Source organism: Rhinoraja longicauda, chromosome 14 (genome assembly GCF_053455715.1).
Source record: "Rhinoraja longicauda isolate Sanriku21f chromosome 14, sRhiLon1.1, whole genome shotgun sequence".
NCBI lineage: Eukaryota > Metazoa > Chordata > Chondrichthyes > Rajiformes > Arhynchobatidae > Rhinoraja > Rhinoraja longicauda.
The window spans coordinates 43976011-43995012 of NC_135966.1; the positions used below are offsets into that span (position 1 = coordinate 43976011).

Here is a 19002-nt window from a genome sequence, read left to right on the forward strand (position 1 = left end):
GATCTCCTGGAATAGAAGGCCATATCTCAAGAACAGGTGTAGCAGAGGCGGAGAAACTGAGAGAAAGGGATCATGTTCTTACAAAAGGCTGAATGGGAGGAGGTGCAGCCGAGTTAGCTATGGGATTCCATGGGTTTGTAATGAATGTCAGTGGATTGTTTGTCTCCTGAGATGGAGATAGATCAAGAAAGGGAAGAGAGGTGTCAGAAATGATCAAAGTAAATTTAAGGGCAGGGTGAATGTTTGTGGCAAAATTGATGAAATGGACGCATTCTACTCTGTATGGCAGCAGCGCCAGTGCAGTTATCATTGTGGTGGAGAAAGAGTTGGGAAGTGGTACCAGCATAGGTTTGGAATGAAGAATGTTCCATGTCGCCAATGGAGGCAGGCATACCCATGGGCCCACATGAGTGCCCATGGTTGCACCTTTGAATTGTAGAAAGTGGGAGGAGACAAAAGAGAAGTTGAATGTAAACACAAGTTCCACCAGGTTGAGGAGAACTGTTTGGAGGTATGTTCGTGATAGAAACAGAGCCACATGGCCTTCCGGATGAGGAATGGTGCTGTTCCTGGATTGGTCATCCATAGTAAAGATGCGGCGGTGGGGGCCAGGGAATTATGAATTCGCTGAAATAATGGGGAGCATGTCGTGTGTTGTGGATGTATATTGGAAGGAACTGGACAAGAGGAGCAAGGTACAAGGATATGAGTTCAGTAGGTAAAGATCAGATGGAAACTTTGATTCAGCCAGCACAGTCTTCGTTGTGAATTTTGGGTGGAGATAGAAATGACGGTATGAGGTTAGTGAACTAACCTCATAATAAGGTTGAGGCACTAGATGGGTGATTCGTTGTCAATGGTTCTCACAACAAAAATCAGCTCCATAACCACTATCCCTAATCCCACGTTGTTTGAAATTGAGCCATACTATTTGGAATCCTGCTGTGGTTTCACAGAACTGATGTTTTGTCCATGTGTCACTTCAACTCTTGCGATTCCAACTTTAATTCCTACCATAATTCACTTTCTTCTAAATCTCTCATCATTTTGTATTTTTAATCTGACTGGCCTTCCATCTTTTATCATTCAGTCTTCATCCAAAAATCTACAGCTTGTATTTAATTCATGTCTCATTCAGAGCACACAGTCTGTTCTACCTCGGCACTCACAATGGAAAAACCTCAATTTTAAAATCCTCACCACTGTTCAAAGTGATGAAGTACCTTGAGAAGTTGGTTATGATGCATATCATCTCCTACCTTAAGGACCTGGAACCGCCACAATTCAGCTACTGTCACAATAGATTAACAGGATATGATCTCACTGGCTCTACGCTCTGTATGGGACCACTTGGATAATAAGAACACACACGTCAGGCTGTTGTTTATCGACTACTGCTCAACACCCTCATCCACTCCAAACTTATAAAACTCTAAGAACTGGGTCATCCCTATGTATTGAATCCTGGACTTCCAGAATCAGACTATAATTGGTACAAATTGGCAACAACATTTCCTCCCTGATCCTCAACACAGGAACACCTCAAGTGTGTATGCTCAGATCCCTGCTCTACTCTTTACCCATGGCTGTGTAGCCAGACACAGCTCCCACACCATCTACAAATTCACCAATGATACCACCATTGTGTATGAATAATGAGTAACAGTGAGTAACAATATAGAAGGGAGATCTGTTTGGTGCCAGACAAAATATGGCTCTCAACGTTAGCAAGACCAAGTAGCTGATTGACTTCAAGAAAGGAAAGCCAAGGATCCACAAACCTGTCTTCTTCGATGGGATGGAACTTGAGAGAGTGAAGAGCTTAGCTCCTGGGCATGCATATCTGAAGATCTGTCTGGGCTCAGCACATGATGCAATCACAACGAAAGCGCATCAACTCCTCTACTTAGAGTGAGATATGGTACGTCAATGAATACTCTATTGAAGTTCTCGAGGTGTATGGTTCAGAGCACACTGGTTGCATCAAAGCCTGGTTCAGCAACTCTTAACACCTAGGAACGAAGGAGACTACAGAGGGTGGTAGACTCTGCCCAGTCCGTCAGAGGCATCGTACTTCCCACCATCAAAGGCAGCCAATGTCATCAAAGGCATTATGAATGATTGGTGAATCATTTATGAATCATTCATAAATGGTACCTGGGCTTTGGTGTATAATTTTGACCCTGATGTGACAATCAGGGATTGAGTGGAGAGGGTCCAGTGCTATTCTACTCTTGTTCTCCCGAGTTTTGAGGATTTTCTATCCTCCTTGCAAAGTACCCAGTATCCAGTCCTTGTTATTTTAATCCCTTAGTGGTTCATTACTTTGCCTTTTTTAACAATGTACAAAACTAAAATACTTAAGTATTTTCTTTTAATGGTAAACTGATTTGAGTGTGTCTGGGGGGAAAAGGGCAGTTTTGAGTAAATTGGGTTAAATAGTTAAGTTGATTAATCTCTATTTGGTGTAATTAAGTCTGGAGGTGACTGGTGAGGTATGAAAAGCCATTACCAGCTGCAGTATCATTAAAGTCCCTAAAACCAAGCTGTTAGCCTGGGTAATTTCTCTGATTATAACAGCTGCCAAAGACATTATTGATTCCTTTTTGTGTCTAAAATAATTGATCTTTACCTCCTCCCTGCCCCCCTTCTGCGTTCTCCCACAGCCACTTGGCATTTTGTCTGCATAGGTTTTGTAAGTTAAACTTGCTGTACGTTTTTCTTTCATCAGACATGAGCCTGAAATAAAGACATCCTTCAAATGACTTGGATGTTTAACTGCTGTGAATATACTGTGCTTCTGTCTTGTTGAAAACACTTGCTGTTAACTGTTTGGGAAATTGCCTTTTGGGAAATGAACTCGACAATTGAATCTCATCGACCCTCCAGGGTAGTGAATTTCAAAGATTTGCCATCTTTTTAGTAGGTACTCTCTCTTGACATGATTTCTGAATGGCTTTCCTCTTCTTTGGATACTGAAACTTCGTCCTAGACTGCAGAGCCAGGAAAAATATTCCCTATCCCACCCTGTCTTGGCCTTTAAGAATTTTATAAATTTTAGTGAGATGCAATCTTATTCTCTCCAATCTGCTTTTTAAGCTTATTTTAATAGATTTTCTTTTATATTCCTAGATGTTGCTGCCACAGTTTTCTAGTATCCAGTGTATTTGATGGGGTTGGGAGTGCGTAGAGGTTTGTGCTGATGATTGTAACATTATTTGGGAGAATTCTTTATTTTGGGTCTCCTAGCCTGCAGATGCTTTTGTAATGCTGATTGTGCATGGCAGGAAGTGAAGCTTCCTGGGATAGGTTGGCCCTTTAGCTCTGATTTAGAACTGTCAGACGGCGGGGTGGAATATTGCATGCTGTTTGCGATGTACACACTGGAAAACTTGCAGATCAACGCTCAGATTTGCAAACCTCAGATTTGATATTTGACGCAAATGCACTCTGTACTTTTCCACTGTGCAGTGGGAGCAATTTTGATTTGAAAAATTGTTCACTTCACATATCAACTTTATTTTTTTCCACTTTGTTTGATCTGTACTCATTATCCCTGCTGGAATATGGGAAAATAAATGCCCACGCAGGTATGTAAATTTGCCACTTGCTGAGAGGCACATAACATAAAGGACCACCATCAGTTTTTCCTTGGTTCCAGAGCCTTGCCGGATTATCTGTTTTGCTGGACTAACAGAGTAACGATGATTCAGGCATGGAACCCTTTCATGAAGCTTTGGGGTCAAGGGCATCTGTGTCAAATTATGGGGATGGTTGGTTACAATATAAATGATTGGATTTGTGGAATAATAATTCATAACATTAAAATATCTGAATTGTGGACTGGACATTGCAGTTTGGGTGAATGTGACCCGACCCCGTGGGGTCTGCGTTGGTGGTGACTGCGTTAGCTGCTAGTTTCCTCGCCTGGGTGGTGATGAAAGGGGAGTACAATGAGTGTATAGTGCGGGTCGCAGGCGGGGAAACTGAATGACTTGGCCGTGGTTGGAGGTCTGATGCTGAATGGTAGGCTGGATGGCGTTGAGATCATGCATTGGATGGCATCGATTGAGTTGGAACCATATCCTCTGGGTGCTGAGCAAACAGGGAACAGGAAACGCTGTCTTAACACCTCAGGGCAGAATGGCTTGTGAAAGGTGACCCAGCGCCGGCCTGAGAAAGCAGGGCTTTTTTCATTTGCTCCCATTGATTCAAATCCAAAAGAGCTTCTCTTGTATTTGGTTCTGAAGCAGCAAATGTGTCATGGACGCAGTGACATAATTATCCACAAACTAGTTTAGCACATGTTTGTGGCTTTTATTCTAAGTCTCTTTCCTACCCAAATATAAACACCACCCATTAAACAGGGTTTACCAGAACTTACAACGCACTTACAAGAGGAAAGAGACTTTATACTAGGAACTGCAGATGCTGGTTTACCAAACCAGTGGGCATCAGGCTGAAGAAGGGTCTCGCTTGGAAATGTCTCCTATCCATATCCTTCAGAGATCTCTGATCTGCTGAGTTACTCCAGCACTTTGCACTTTTTTGTAAAGAGACTTTATGAATATGATTAGTCGGTGACTGATTCCGAATGTTGATCGTTTCCCGTGCGATCCTTAATCCCCAGGTGGGGAAAGGCAATGTCTTTATGGTTGTAAAATGGTGGCACCCTACGCCAGAGATCTAGAAAATGTTCTCCACTCAACTGTGTCTCGAGTGAAAATTCGTTTTATTTCTGTAATGCTCTTTTATATTCCATATAAATAAATTTGTATTGGTAGCATTCAGATGAAAGAACAATAAATGAAAACAAAAAACTGCAAATCTAAAACAAAACTATAAAATTCTGAGTAAACTCAGTAAATCTGGAATCGTCTGCAGAAAGTTAAATGCTTCTGTCGTGTAACCCTTTGTCAGAACTAAACCTTTGACATGTTATGTGTTGGTCTCGATCCGAAATGTCATCCATTCCTTCGATCCAGAGACGCTGCCTGTCCCGCTGAGTTACTCCAGCATATTGTGTCTATCTTTGGTTTGAACCAGTATCTGCTGTTCCTTCCTTCACGTTGTGTTCATGTGTGGATTATGTGGATGGTCTTGGTATCATGTTTGACACCAAGATTATAGCTGAAGGACCTGTTCCAGTGATGGACTTTCTATGTTATGTTTTGCAGCACCTGTAAATTGTGCATGCTTCGCCAACAGTAGAGGAACTGAATATTTGTGGTGATGGAGAGGGTACCAGTAAAAGGTCTGCTCTAATCCTGGGTGGTGTTGAATTTTAAATATTATTGGGATGACATATCATAGTGTGGAAGCAGGCCCTTTAGCCCAACTTGTCCACGCCGACCAACATGCCCCATCTACACTAGTCCCACCTGCCTGAGTTGGCCCACATCTTTCTAAGCTGATCCTATCCATGTACCTTCCCAAACATTTTAAAGCTGTGAAAGTACCTGCCTCAGCTACCTTCTCTAGCAGCTTGCTCCATATACTAACCATCCTTTGTGTAAAAAAAAAGTTGCCCCTCAGGTTCTTATTAAATCTTTGCCCCCTCACCTTAAACCTAGGTACTCTGGTTCTTGATTCCACTACTCTGGGTAAAAGACCCTGTACATTTACCTTATCTATTCCTCTCACTATCTTATACATCTCTACATGATCACTCCTCATGCTCCTGCATTCCAAGGGATAAAGTTCTAGCCTTCTCAACCTCTCCCTGTAGCTCAGGCCCTCGAGTCCTGGCAACAATTTCGTAAATCTTCTCTGCATCCTTTCCAGCTTAACATCTTTCCTACAACAGGGTGACCAAAACTGAACACAATACTCTAACTATGGCTTCAACAATGTCTCGTATAACTCTAACATAACTTCCCAATTTCTAAACTCTATACGCTAACTGATGAAGGCAATGTGCTGAAAGCTGCCTCGACCACCCTATCTGCCACTTTCAAGGAACTATGTACCTGTACTCGTAGAAGGTATCCCAAAATGCTGGAGTAACTCAGCGGGTCAGGCAGCATCTCTGGAGAGAAGGAATGGGTGACGTTTCAGGTCGAGACCCTTCTTCAGACCCCACATCAGTCTGAAGAAGGGTCTTGACTCGCATCACCCATTCCTTCTCTCCAGAGATGCTGCCTGACTCGCCGAGTTACTCCAGCATTTTGGGATACCTTCGACTTGTACCAGTATCTGCAGTTATTTTCCTACACTACCTGTAATCATAGGTCCCTCTGCTCTATAACACTCCCCAGACCCCTGTCATTCACTGTGTAGTCCCTGCCCTGGTCAGACCTCCCAAAATATAGCACCTTGCTCCTCTCTGTATTAAACTCGATCAACCATTCCCGAGCCCACCTGCCCAATCGATCAAGGTCCTGCTGCAACATTTGACAACCGTCCTGTCTATCTACAATGCCTTCCACTTTAGTGTTGTCTGCATACTTACCAATCATGCTTTGTACGTTCTCATCCTAATCATTAATATAGATGAGACACAGTGATGGGCACCCTAAGGCACTCCACTAGTCACAGGCTTCCAGTCTGAGAAACAACCTTCCACCATCACCCCACGTGTCCATCCATGATGCAAATTTTATATCTATTGGCTAACTCTCCTTGGATACTGTGCAATCTAATCTTCCAGAGCAGCAAGCAATTGCCTTCACGCAATTGGAGACTATCCTTTCACACTTCTGACTTGCATATAGTGGAAAGGTTTTGGAAACTGGCATTGGGTTGCTCACTGCTAAATACATGGTCTCTGCCTTATTGCAGTCACAGCATTTATATCATAGAATAATGATAGCATATAAGAGGTCATGCAGCTCACTGAGTCTAGGTAAGCTCCTAGTGGCGTAATGCATGAGTCCCATTATTAGTCTTTCCTCATCGCCTATAAATTATTTCCCTTCCACCTGTTCAATTCCTTTTAAGAGCACTAATTGATTTTTGTAGACAACCATCAAGCACTATGTCGATTCTCCACCGTGAACATTTGGGAAATGCCATAATGGGGATGCCAATGTGTTACGGGCAGAAGATTGTTGGAAATCTCCCCCCTCCAGTTTTTGTATGGCATACCTGCAACTTGTCACCTGAACTTGAATTGTGCTGTGTGTAAGCATGGGTTGCTTTATCATCATGAGGAGCTGCAAATGAAACTCGAGGCTGCACAATTGTCAGGCACAGTTCCCTGTGGTATGAGATGGTCATACATGGTTGATCATACATTGATGGTCAATGAGGTAATTGAAGAAGTAGCTGAAGATGATTTGGCTGGGGCACTGCCTTGACATAGTGATTGTAGCCACCTTCAGTTATGCCTCCAGTCATCCTTTGATTCCATTGACTTCAGTCTTTCTTGAATTGCTCAGTGCCTCATACAGTGAAATGATGTTACCTCACTTCTGAAATCCAACTATATTCCAATGGCAGTCAGATGCAGACACATTCAGTGCTTTGTCTAAGGAACAGTCCACATGAGTAATACAGATCCTTCAGCAGAGGGGTGTTGGCTGGGTAGGTGATAGGTGGCATGTAATTTTCTTGTATGTTTCAACAGAGCCAATGTGTGGTGACTCCAAATGAAAATCAGGAAAACTATAGATGGTGAAAATCAGAAATAAAACAGAAAATACAGAAAGTACTTGGCATCTGCGAAAAGAGAAATGGGTTCATGTGTTCAGTTTTGTCAAAATTGTAACTGCCTTCACAGATGCAGTGTGATTTTTGTTTTTGAAGGCTCCGAAGGTTATTTGTTTCGATTATATCGTCTGTTTAATCTCCATTTTGGAAAATCCATTATGGTTAAATTGCATTGTGGGCAATTGGTGCTGAAATTGTAAATGGAAGTTCATAAATGTAAAATCACCATTGCTGCTTGAGGTGAATGCAATTGTATGATCTGGCAATTGAGATCATTGGGAATATTCCCATCTCTTCGTAATTGGATCCACTTTGTGTTCTGAATCTGCCCCTTTCACTTCAAAATGCACCAGTTTGGCTGGCACCAGGAAGATTTTTGTAAATGCATGAGCTGCAGACGGATTTACAACAGGCTAAACTGTAACTGTGACTGGATTTGGGGCTTTTATTGTTCAGGTCCTGATGTCGGAGAGATGGCATCATAGAGAGGAAGTAACAAAACTCCAGCTGTGCCCAGCCTCTAGGTCCACTATCACACCTTGCCTTGTGACCAGAGAAAATGGTATATGGCTATGTCTGCCACAGTTTGCTCTCTGGTATAAATAACACTGCCTCATGCAAATTAGAAATGAAACCTTGACATTGCAGTGGATTATTAATTATTTGTCTTGCACTGAAATGATAAATAATAACTTCATCAAACTGAGAGCATTTGAGTACAATACACCCTGCTCGCTAAATCTGTTATAACATTGTGGATTTGCATTAGCCAAAAGATTATGAAATTATCATGAACATGGCCGCGTGTAGATTTTCAGTTAATTGTCTCTAGGATTTCTGCGAAAGGCAATGGTGTTTAGGTGGCTTATTCACAATGTGATCTATGAAATCATCTGTCAGTGTTTGGCAACTTGTGTTTGGAGAGTGAACGTTGAGCTGACTAAGATGGAGTACTAGTGGTGACGGTTCTGTTGCTGTTGGTGGAATTACCAGGAATAATTAAAATGATGAATTAAGCATCTGTTAAATAATTGAAATACTTTGGGTTTGGAGCAAATTTTCTTGGAATATATTACTACTAGTAGACTGGTGAAAACACAGTAATAGCAGCTAAATAAATCAAAAACCGTTAATATTTGGTCTGTGATATGCTGAGAGAATTTCCTGATTGAAAATACTGGAGAGTCTCAAACACAATGTAAACCAGATTAAGACTGTGCTTAAATTTGTTAGTGCTGGCATAACAATACAAAAATAAAGTAATGATTTTGTATTTATGTTTTACTTTTCAAAGCCTCAATGTTTTACAGCACTTTGCAGCCAATTAAGTAGCTTTGAAGTGCAGTCTCTGTTGCAATATAGGGAAGGTAACAGCCAAAGATCCATGAACACCAAAGAGCATTTTTTTAGTGATCCTGATTGTGAGAGGATTTTGTCTTGGCTGCAAGGAGAACTTTTTTGTCCTTTGAATGGTAAGATATTTTAGCATTCATCTGAACACAGATGGGATTTTGTTTCACACCTCATCCGAGAGGTGGTGCAGTATTCCCTTGGTAAATTATGTATTCGCCTTGAACTCACAGCCTTCTAAATCTACTCCGTGAGTGCTGCCCCAGAGCTATGCTGGAAATCAAAGGCTGTTAATGGAGTCTTAGTACATTTGGTCCGCTGGGAACATTCTTGCTTTGTAAAAGCTGTTAGACTGGGCAAAAAATTGTGCAGCGATTGAAAAGCAAAAATAAACCGCAGACCCTAGATGTAAAATTTCAATCGAAAATGCTGTAAATACTCAGCAGATCAGGAAGCATCTGTAGTGATTCTGCCTTAACCGCTGAGTACTTCCAGCATTTTCTGGTTTGCATTAGAAACTGGATAGGTGTTTCGAAACACCTTGCAGTAATATTTAATTGTTGCATGGAAACTGGCCATGCGACTCAATGGATTTAGGGCAGTGTCTTGTGCTACATGCAAGCGTCCTCTCATGCCATCTCTGACCATAAAAATATCCCTTTATTCCTCCCTACCCTCCTTCCTCCTTGCTCCTTTGTAGATCTCATTTCCCTTAAATGTATCTCTGCCATTCACCTCCACTTATGGTGATTATGTGATGCGCTTTATAATAGAATCTGAGTAAAGAAATTTATAGTTTATTAGTTTATTGTCACATGTACTGGGGTACAGTCAAAAGCTTTTGTTGCATGCTAACCAATCAGCAGAAAGACGATACGATTACAATCGAGCCATCCATTGTGTACAGATACAGGATAAAGAGAATAACGCTTAGTGCAAGATAAAGCCAGTAAAGTTTGATCAAAGATAGTCCGAGGGTATCCAGTGAGGTAGATAGTAGTTCAGGACTGCTCACTAGTTGTGGTAGGATGATTCAGTTGCCTGTTAACACGGGAAGAATCAGGAAGTGTGCTTTTTTACACTTCTATACCTTTTACCCGATGGAAGAGGGGAGAAGAGGGAGTGGCTAGGGTGCGACTCGTCCTTGATTATGCTTGTGGCCTTGCCAAGGCAGCATGAGGTATAAATGGAGTCAATTGAATGGAGATGGTTTCTGTCATGGTCTGGGCTGCGTCCGCAATTCTCTGCAATTTCTTGTGGTCTTGGATGGAGCTGTTCCCAAGTCAAGCTGTGATTCATATTGATAATATGCTTTCTATTGTGCATCTGTAGAAGTTGGTGAGAGTTGTTGGCGACATGTCGAACTTCCTAAGCTTTCTAAGGAAGTTGACGTGTTGTGCTTTCTTGGTCATTGCTTCAATTATGGGTGGTCCAGGAGAAGTTGTTGGTGATTTTTACTCCTAAGAAATGGAAGCTTTCAACCATCTCCACTTGGGTGCCATCAATGCAAACCGGGATATGTGTACCGCTTCGCTTCCTGAAGTCTATTACTATTTCCTTTGTCTTGCTGACATTGAGAGAGAGAGGGTGTTGTCTCGACACCAGGTCACGAGGTTCTCCTTCTCATTCCTGTACTCCGTCTCATTATTATTTGATATGCGGCCCACAATGGTAGTGTCTTCTCCGAATTTGTAAATTGAATTTGATTTGTACATGGCTGCACAGTTGTGGGTGTACAAGGAATAAAGGTCCTCTTAAATTTCCTTGTTTATATTTATGACAGCAAGTTCTGATCTCTCTGATTTAATGTCAATGCGAAAGTTGTGGTAAGGTAAAAGATCACTTCTTGAGAATGCTTGCATTCATGAGGAGGCATATGAAGAGAAAATAAACTACCCATGATCCCCTACCAGCTTCTATTACAACTGTCCTCTACTTAATATTGCCATGTACAGGCAACCTTTGCTCTTCCCTCTGTCCTGATGTTGGATCTCGATCCGAAATGTTACATTTTTGCCTCCACAGATACTGCTAGGCTTTCTGAGCTCTTCCAGCTTTGTTTATTCAAGCCAAAACTGGAGAGTATTGAGCAGTGAGGGGGAACAAAGGGACTTTAGAGTATGTTCACACATCCCTAAAAGCTATAGGACAGGTAAGTACGGTAGTTGAAAGGGCATCCAGACCGTTTCCTTTTAGAATAGAATAAATGAGCAGGGCAGTTTGGTTGGAATGGCATACGTCAATGGATAGTCTAGAGCTTGAGTTTTTATATTACAGTTCTGTTCATTTTACAGAGATATTTCAGAGGGCATTTACTAGGATGGTGCTAGAACTAGAGAGTGGTAGCTACTGGCAAAGTTTAGTTAATCTAGTTTTCTCTGATGCAGAGAGGAATAAGGGAATTATGTAGTCACTGCAGAATAATTATGAAGAGACCACTCATCTTCACAGTAGCTAAAAATGAGACATTGATTTGAAGTAATAGATAGTGGGACTAAAGGGGATTAGGAATGGCTCTTTCAAGTAGAATTAAAGGGGGATGTGGCACTCACTTTCTGAAAGTATAGGGGCAGAAACCATGATCACATTTAAACATTTAAATGGTGCTTGATATAAATGTGATGTCTGCATTCGGGCGAGGGATTTAATTCTGGAAGATGGGATCAGGCTAGATAGTTACTCGATGGCTGGCAAAGACACAACTGGCTGAGTGACTTGCACCATAAATTTTCTTCTAGTTCTAAATATAAAGTTGCCTCAATTAGAGGGGGAATTTCATAAATCTTGAGGAACAGCAAAAGCAATTACAACTATAAAAGGCAAGGCAGATTTGTATTTCAGATGTCAAAATTGAAATAAATATGTTTTGTTTCATAGATCACAACTTCTATTCCTTGCCCTACCCAAGTTTTTGCAGACTGATATAACGTCTCGGGGCGGACTATTTGTCAATTAAACACAAATTATTTTCTAATGTCAGTGCTCTATGCAAATACATTAATTTCATGGTAAATGGTCAAACGGTATTTTTTTCTCCTCAACTTTCCATACAGAGTAGAAGGAAACGGACTATTTGACGATAACAAGATGAGGGTACATCTTCAATTGAGCTCTATCGTATACCTTCACTCAATATTTAGCAGGCACACTGACATTTTCTATCGCACCTACTGAGCCCAGAAGACAAAATGAATTGAGTGTCCCAACCTAGATTACACAAAGTGAAATGGTCAATAATTGAGTTTGTCGGTGTGACTTGATATTACACTACAGAGCAAATGTAGCCTGTGGTGCTACATGAAGGGGTGCGGAGCAGCGATGATAAAAAGCAATTCATTGCATATGTTATTTGCTTTAAAATACCAGAGTGATGTTAATTACTGGACAAACCATCAATTAATGTGCTTTTCTCAAATGTGTTTACAGCCCAAGGATTGGACCATATAGCAGAAAACATCCTATCGTACCTGGATGCTAAGTCGCTGTGCGCCGCTGAGGTGGTGTGCAAAGAATGGCAGAGGGTGATTGGTGAAGGAATGCTGTGGAAAAAACTAATCGAAAGAATGGTACGCACGGATCCACTGTGGAGGGGACTTGCAGAGAGGAGGGGATGGTGAGTGCAGATAGCATGCAGTGAAAGTTTTGCAGCACATTTTTCAAATTATAAGACATTACTAGACCAAGTGGGCCCATTGGGCCCAAACCTCTCCTGCATTGGTGCAGCACCCTGTCCTCCCCCCTCACCTCAACCCCCCCCTTCCCTCTCCCTTCTCCCCCCTTCCCCCCTCCCTCCCTCCTCCCCTCCTCCTCCCCTCATTTTAAACTTTAAAATGTGAATAACTTAAAAAATGTAAGACCGATTTCAATAAAACTAAAGTGACAATGGTGAGTAAGGTAGGCCTAAAATTGTCAAGCTATCGTGTACCGTTTTGGCTGAAATTCAGTCACAAACAAGATGACAAACGAGAGTATATAGATAAGATACTTATGACTGGGAATTGTGGGGATACACCAGTATTTCCTTCCTAAACCTATATCTTCCTCTACTTTTAAGGCTTTCCATACAAATAAGTGGTTTGCTTGACCAACAGGTGATGGCTGAGTGTTAACCACATAAGCTTGTTAGTCTCGTCACAAGTAGGCCATCTGATAAGGTCACACCAAATAGAGACCTTCCTGCGATAAATTTAGTTAATTGGATGGTTTTGTTGATGATTATTAAATCATTTCCTCCAGATATAATTTATTAATGGAATTTAAATTACCTGCTTGCTATGATGAAATTGAAAGTTGTCTTTGGTTCATGAATCTAATCTATGTACATTTTGTTTGAACTGTAATGCCTCTCTTTTGTGCCCTTTATTTGCCACAGTAGAGAGTATATGATCAGGGAGCTCCTGCTAGAAGTATGTGCAACATTAGTTAACGCACAATTAAAATACCTGGTGTAAATCTGGCCCCATGTTCCAGTAAAGGTACGATGCAATTAGAGAGAATTCAGTAAAGATAAAGTTTGATTAAGATGGATTGAAAGCTTATGTTTGTTATGGTGTAGAGGCCAAGCAAAGGTTTAACTGCGATTTATGAAAATGAAGAGTATAGATTGTGATTGGAAGGGAATTATTTTCCCTTGCAGAGAAGTCGGTCACAAGGGACGGATGTAGATTTTATATATTTGGATTGCAGGAAAATTAGGGAAAAGGAACCCAATGGGTTGTTGGTTTCTGGAATTTAGTCTGAAAGGTTGCTGATTGCAGAAACCCTCGGCATATTTAATGCATCCGAATGAGCATTTGATATGCCACGTTCTGAAAGATCACAGATAATGATGGTCTTAAGAAAACAAAATCGTAGGGTTGCTGCTGACAGGATGTGGGGTAATCAAAATCAGAGGCACAGTTCAGGATAAGGGGAGTCACTCGTTTAAGACTGAATTGTTCTTTCAAAAGGATCTGAATCTGTGGAATTCTCAACATCTATGAATAGTGGAGATTAAATCATTGAATATATTCAAGGCTGTAATAGAATTTTGGTTTGAGTGCTCAGGCTTCTGTTAAGAGCCAAGAAAGTGGAGCTGATTTGCAAGTTATATTGGCAATGGTCTTCTTGAATGATGCAACATGCTCAATAAGTTCTTCTGCTTATGTGTTCTCCTGATCTACTGATGGACAAGATGCGCTGAATGGCATCCAGTGCCATAACCCTGTATGATTCTGTGTACATCGTAAGTGTTCTATTTATAAGTGCTGACCATTTGACCAGCTTTACATTGTAAGCACAGCTGAATTGGAAAACCATTTAAGAGCCAAATATATAAAATTATACAGTTACAGTAAACCCTTGTTTTTACGGGCCACTTTATCATGGATTTTGGTTGTAGCGGACTGACCTTCCGACCTTCACGGCTGGGCTGCTGATGCCCACCCGTGCTGCTGCTGCCACCGTCTCCCCGGCTGCTTCCAGGCCGCCCGTGCCCGCTGCCACAGTCTTCCCGGCTGTTTCCACATCATGCCTTCCATTGCAGATCCTTACCTGCACTCTGGAAGCTGCGAACAGGTCCAGTTCTGGACCAGCATGACAAGAGTCTGAAGAAGGATCTCATCCGTAACTTCACATATCCTTGTTTTCCAGAGATCCTGCCTGACTTGCTGAGTTACTCCAGCACTTTATGTCCTTTTGTGTATTAACCAGTAACTGCAGTTGTTTGTTTTTACAATTTATGCAATGATAATCCCTTACTCAGTTGGAGTGGACAGTTAGCAGTAACAGACACCATATTCTCTCTCTCTCTCTCTCTCTCTCTCTCTCCCCCCCCCCCCCCCCCCCCCCCCGTGGTCTGTTGTAAATGAGGGTTTACAGTACATTTACAGTACACATTTTATTGAAAATATTCACAATTGAAAGCACTCTCCGTAGGTATTTCTTCTATTCCTGATTTTTTGTTTTTTGAATCCTTCAGTGTTAATTTCATTCCGCAAACCAGGAGAAAATATTTGCAGACAAACTTGATAACTAGTATTGGACTTTAATTGACATTAAATAATACTGAACGATGTGCATTTTCAATTCTGCCATTGGCTGGGGATTTGATATTGTTCTCAGTAGGATCTGACTCTCCAGGCTGGGGAAAGGAATAAAGTACAGATTCATAAGGTAGAGGAAGGAACTGCAGATGCTGGTTTAAACTGAAGATGCACAAAGCTGGAGTAACTTAGCGGGCAGATAGCATCATTGGAGAAAAGGAATAGGTGACGTTTCGGGTTGAGACCCTTCAGTCTTGATCCAAAACATCACCTATTCCTTTTCTCCAGAGATGCTGTCTGACCCGCTGTGTTACTCCAACTTTTTTGAGTCCATCTTCAATACATAAGGTGGTATTGTCACTGCTTGTTGGCAGTTTACAAGTGCATGTTACAGGTCTGGCCTTAATTCCTTCTATTAAATAGACTGAAATAACGAACGTAGATATTAAGATGCCATTAATTTAATACTTTGCCAACATTGAACATATCTGTGTTCTTCTTTCCAAGGGAACAATACCTGTTCAAAAATAGGCCTGCTGATGGTCCACCAAATTCATTTTACAGAGGATTATACCCAAAGATTATCCAGGATATAGAGGTATGAATAATCAAATTTATGATCGCACATAAACCAGATGTATTGTTGTCGGTTTCTTTATAACTTAAATTTGTGATGGGATGCCGAATTTTGAAAGCTTTACAATTCCTGCAGGTTCCACTATTCCTAATGTATTTGCATTGCCTTATCACCAATCATTGCCACTTAATGTTGTCTTTCTCCCATGGCAGTGTTGTGTGCTGTTTACTGGTACAGTCGGGCAATTTTCAACCTAACATTCACTAACTAGGCAAAGTATTAATATAGTTTGGCTTTGTCTGTGCAACATTAGCTGATAATTTTGCATTTGTTCAACAAATGGTTATCTCTAATAGTCAGTGTCTATGAATGGCTACTATTTTTAATGAAGCAGAAATCCTGCTATGATTTAAAAGGATTAAAATACTGGGTTGAAAAGTTTTCTATTAATGTGAGGCCTGTCTAAAATGAAGATAAGGTGGAAACACATGGCATGTCATTCCAAATCATCTAGGCAAGAAATAAAGGGTTAACTTTATTGTAGTGTAGGCACTGAATCAAGTCTGGTATGTGTAGTGTTTGAGATCACGTATGGAGCTTCAAATGAGGCTAGCTGAAGCTCCTTTAGGTGAGATGGGGGAATATGGATCCATGAAGTGCTCTGAATTATATCCAGTGACCTGGATACATAAGGAACTGCAGATGCTGGAATCTTGAACAAAACAGTGCTGGGGAAATGCAGTGTGTCAGGCAGCAGCTGTGGAGAGAATGGACGCGTAACTGTCCATTCCCTCCACAGATGGCACCTGTGATGGGCATGTACCCTGTAGATATATAGGCATGCACATATATGCAGTAGTCACTGGATAGGGAAAAGCACAAAATACTGAAGGAACTTGGCAGCTGTGACAGCATCTGTGGAAGGAATGGATTGGTGACCCTTCCAAGGGTCCCAGCCTGGAATGGTGCCTGTCTATTTCCTTCACAGATGCTGCCTTATTTGCTCTAAATTTGTATGAATTCTACATGCCTATGTATCTGCATTGGCACATACCTATATATCTCAGATATTATCTGAGAGGAATAGACGGGTGACGTTTCAGAAGAAGAGTCACAGCCCAAAAGTCACCTGTCCATTCCCTCCACAGATGCTGCCTAACCCACTGAGTTTATCCAGCACTTTGTGTATTTCCTCTATCTGGTGACCACTGCAGATAGGTGCATGCTTCAGTCTACCCACTCCGTACACCCTCCTTGTTTCATATCCATCTGCCTTTGCCTTCCTTGCTTTCTCTCTTTCCCCTCTAGCCTGGTGTGCCCACTCAATTGCCCCTCCCCTCCTCCATCTTGGTCTACTGTGCTGTGCTCCCTCATCTTTCTTACCAAACATATCCTGGATATGCCGACACCACTTTGTATCCCCAACCCTCCCTTTCCGGTGGGTTCTCCCTCCCAAGCTTTACTCCTATGTTAAACATCCCTGACTTGATCTTTGAGACACTGAACTCTGTATTTGTGAGGCACTGATTCCCAGACCACCAGTAGTGTAATCATTAAGCACCTAGGCCAGTGAGAGATGGTTGGTGGTATGACTGGTGTTTCATAACGAGAAGTCCAGTTGAATATTTTTTACCCGATTAGTACAGAAACATTTTTATTGAATGTTGAGTGGTGTGTTCTTCAGCTCTTGCATTTGCAAAGTAAACTTGAAGAGGTTCCAAGTTGTACAAGTGTTGGTTCCAGTCAATAAAAAGCTGATAACAACCATTGTATGAAGCTCTCCGTCTCCATCTGTCATCAGATGAATCTTTAATCTAATAATTTTAAATAAACTTTAATAATTTTACAAGTACAGCTGTTGTCTGATGCTGTGTGAAATTTATTGTTCTACCAAGGAAAGTTAGCTTTGGGGTGTGTTGTAACTACAAGTGAATGCATTTTATCCATAAAGCCGTACCTTGTAAAACTCACATCTTCTATGATGTGGATAATAAACCTGTAAACTCTTGATGCGGTTCAGAGATATTAACCAAAGTCTTTTTGGCTGCTACACAAGCATTCCATAGATTCAAAAGAAAAATCAAATATGTGAAAAGCTATATTTTTCTTTTCAAACGCAAATTATGATTTTTTCAGCTGCTTTAGTTGTTTATGAAGTTCAATTTGTGGTGTATATTTGGCTTACCAAAATCCAACCAAAATCCTTTTTTCAATTAAATTTGAATTTTGTATATACAAAGGTTTTTCTATACACCTCCACAGATAATGGGTAAATTATACTGATTACGATCTAATTTACTGGTTAGAATTGTCATTGCCAACCTAGCTGATGGTAGTCCTTTCCCCCTCTAAATTTACAGTGATATTTTGTAGTTCCATGTCTGATCTTCCAGTGCAAACTCTAGGCTGACGCTTCAGCGCAGGATTCCTTCAAATGTTGTAGTTCCGAATCTGATATAATTTCTGATAGCTGCATTTTGTTGTATTCTGAATTTTCCTGCACAACACTGACCACACTCCAGAATATCTATGATCTCATTTAACAATTGTGAGTATTGAGTGATGTTATACGATTTTTTAAAAATCCCACAGCAATTACTTAACCCTCCATTAATGTGATCCACTGTCAGAGACAGTTGGCAGCCTCTTTAATTACGTGGCATGTTATGGGTAGTTGTCCCTTTTCCTTGCCTGACCTTCCCACACACTAATGTTGAGGTCAATTTATCTCATAGTTGGTTGATTTAAAATCTGTACCAACATCCATGATCTTGGCTTCGCTAATGAAGAATGAACAAAGATTTCTGATCTTGGCACAGGAGCCACCATATGAATGTGGTAGTAGTTTCCCTGTGTCTGGTATATTTTCTCCCATGCTGTAGAGTATCTGTTCTGTGTAGTTTTGGAACAGACATGAAAGTGAGAATGTTTCTTTTCTCTTGCCAGGAAGTTTGTGTTCAAAATGTGTGATTGACAGTAGATGGCTATAGTTTAGGTGTTCATGGTGAGTGTACATTAAATAAATGACACATCCTTGTTTCCTCATCATGAATAATGACCTGATGAAATAGTTCAAATCCTATATTGTAATGTATCTTGAAGCCCTTGGGTATTCTATAAATATATTGCAGCAAAAAAGAATACCAAAAGGTGTCTGAGGTTTGAATGTTTAGGATCCATTTCTTTCTATCCTGCCCACCCAGGACTGATTTCCTTAACCTAGGCTAATGTTATTTCTTTGTCTAACATCTGTTTTCTTTCCTTTGCCAATTTAAATTCCGCTTGACAGAAAAAAAAACACCTCTCCTCCTTTGTGAAGCGTGGGCTCTCTTCCCATTGCTGTGTTCATTTACAGTGCACTGGGATTTTTTTGGTTGCGAAAAACTTCGTGAAATTTCCTAC

At 41.0% G+C, this 19002-nt stretch overlaps 1 protein-coding gene across 4 annotated transcripts in view; it reads left to right on the forward strand.

Annotated features, from left to right (window-relative positions):
- LOC144600235 (F-box/WD repeat-containing protein 11) overlaps positions 1-19002 on the forward strand; it is a 144144-nt gene that overhangs the window by 78638 nt on the left and 46504 nt on the right. For all 4 annotated transcript variants that reach the window (XM_078411783.1, XM_078411784.1, XM_078411785.1 and 1 more), the window contains 2 exons: positions 12427-12613; positions 15531-15621. In XM_078411783.1, the coding sequence (XP_078267909.1) occupies positions 12427-12613; positions 15531-15621 (278 nt within the window). The remainder of the gene's footprint in view (positions 1-12426; positions 12614-15530; positions 15622-19002) is intronic.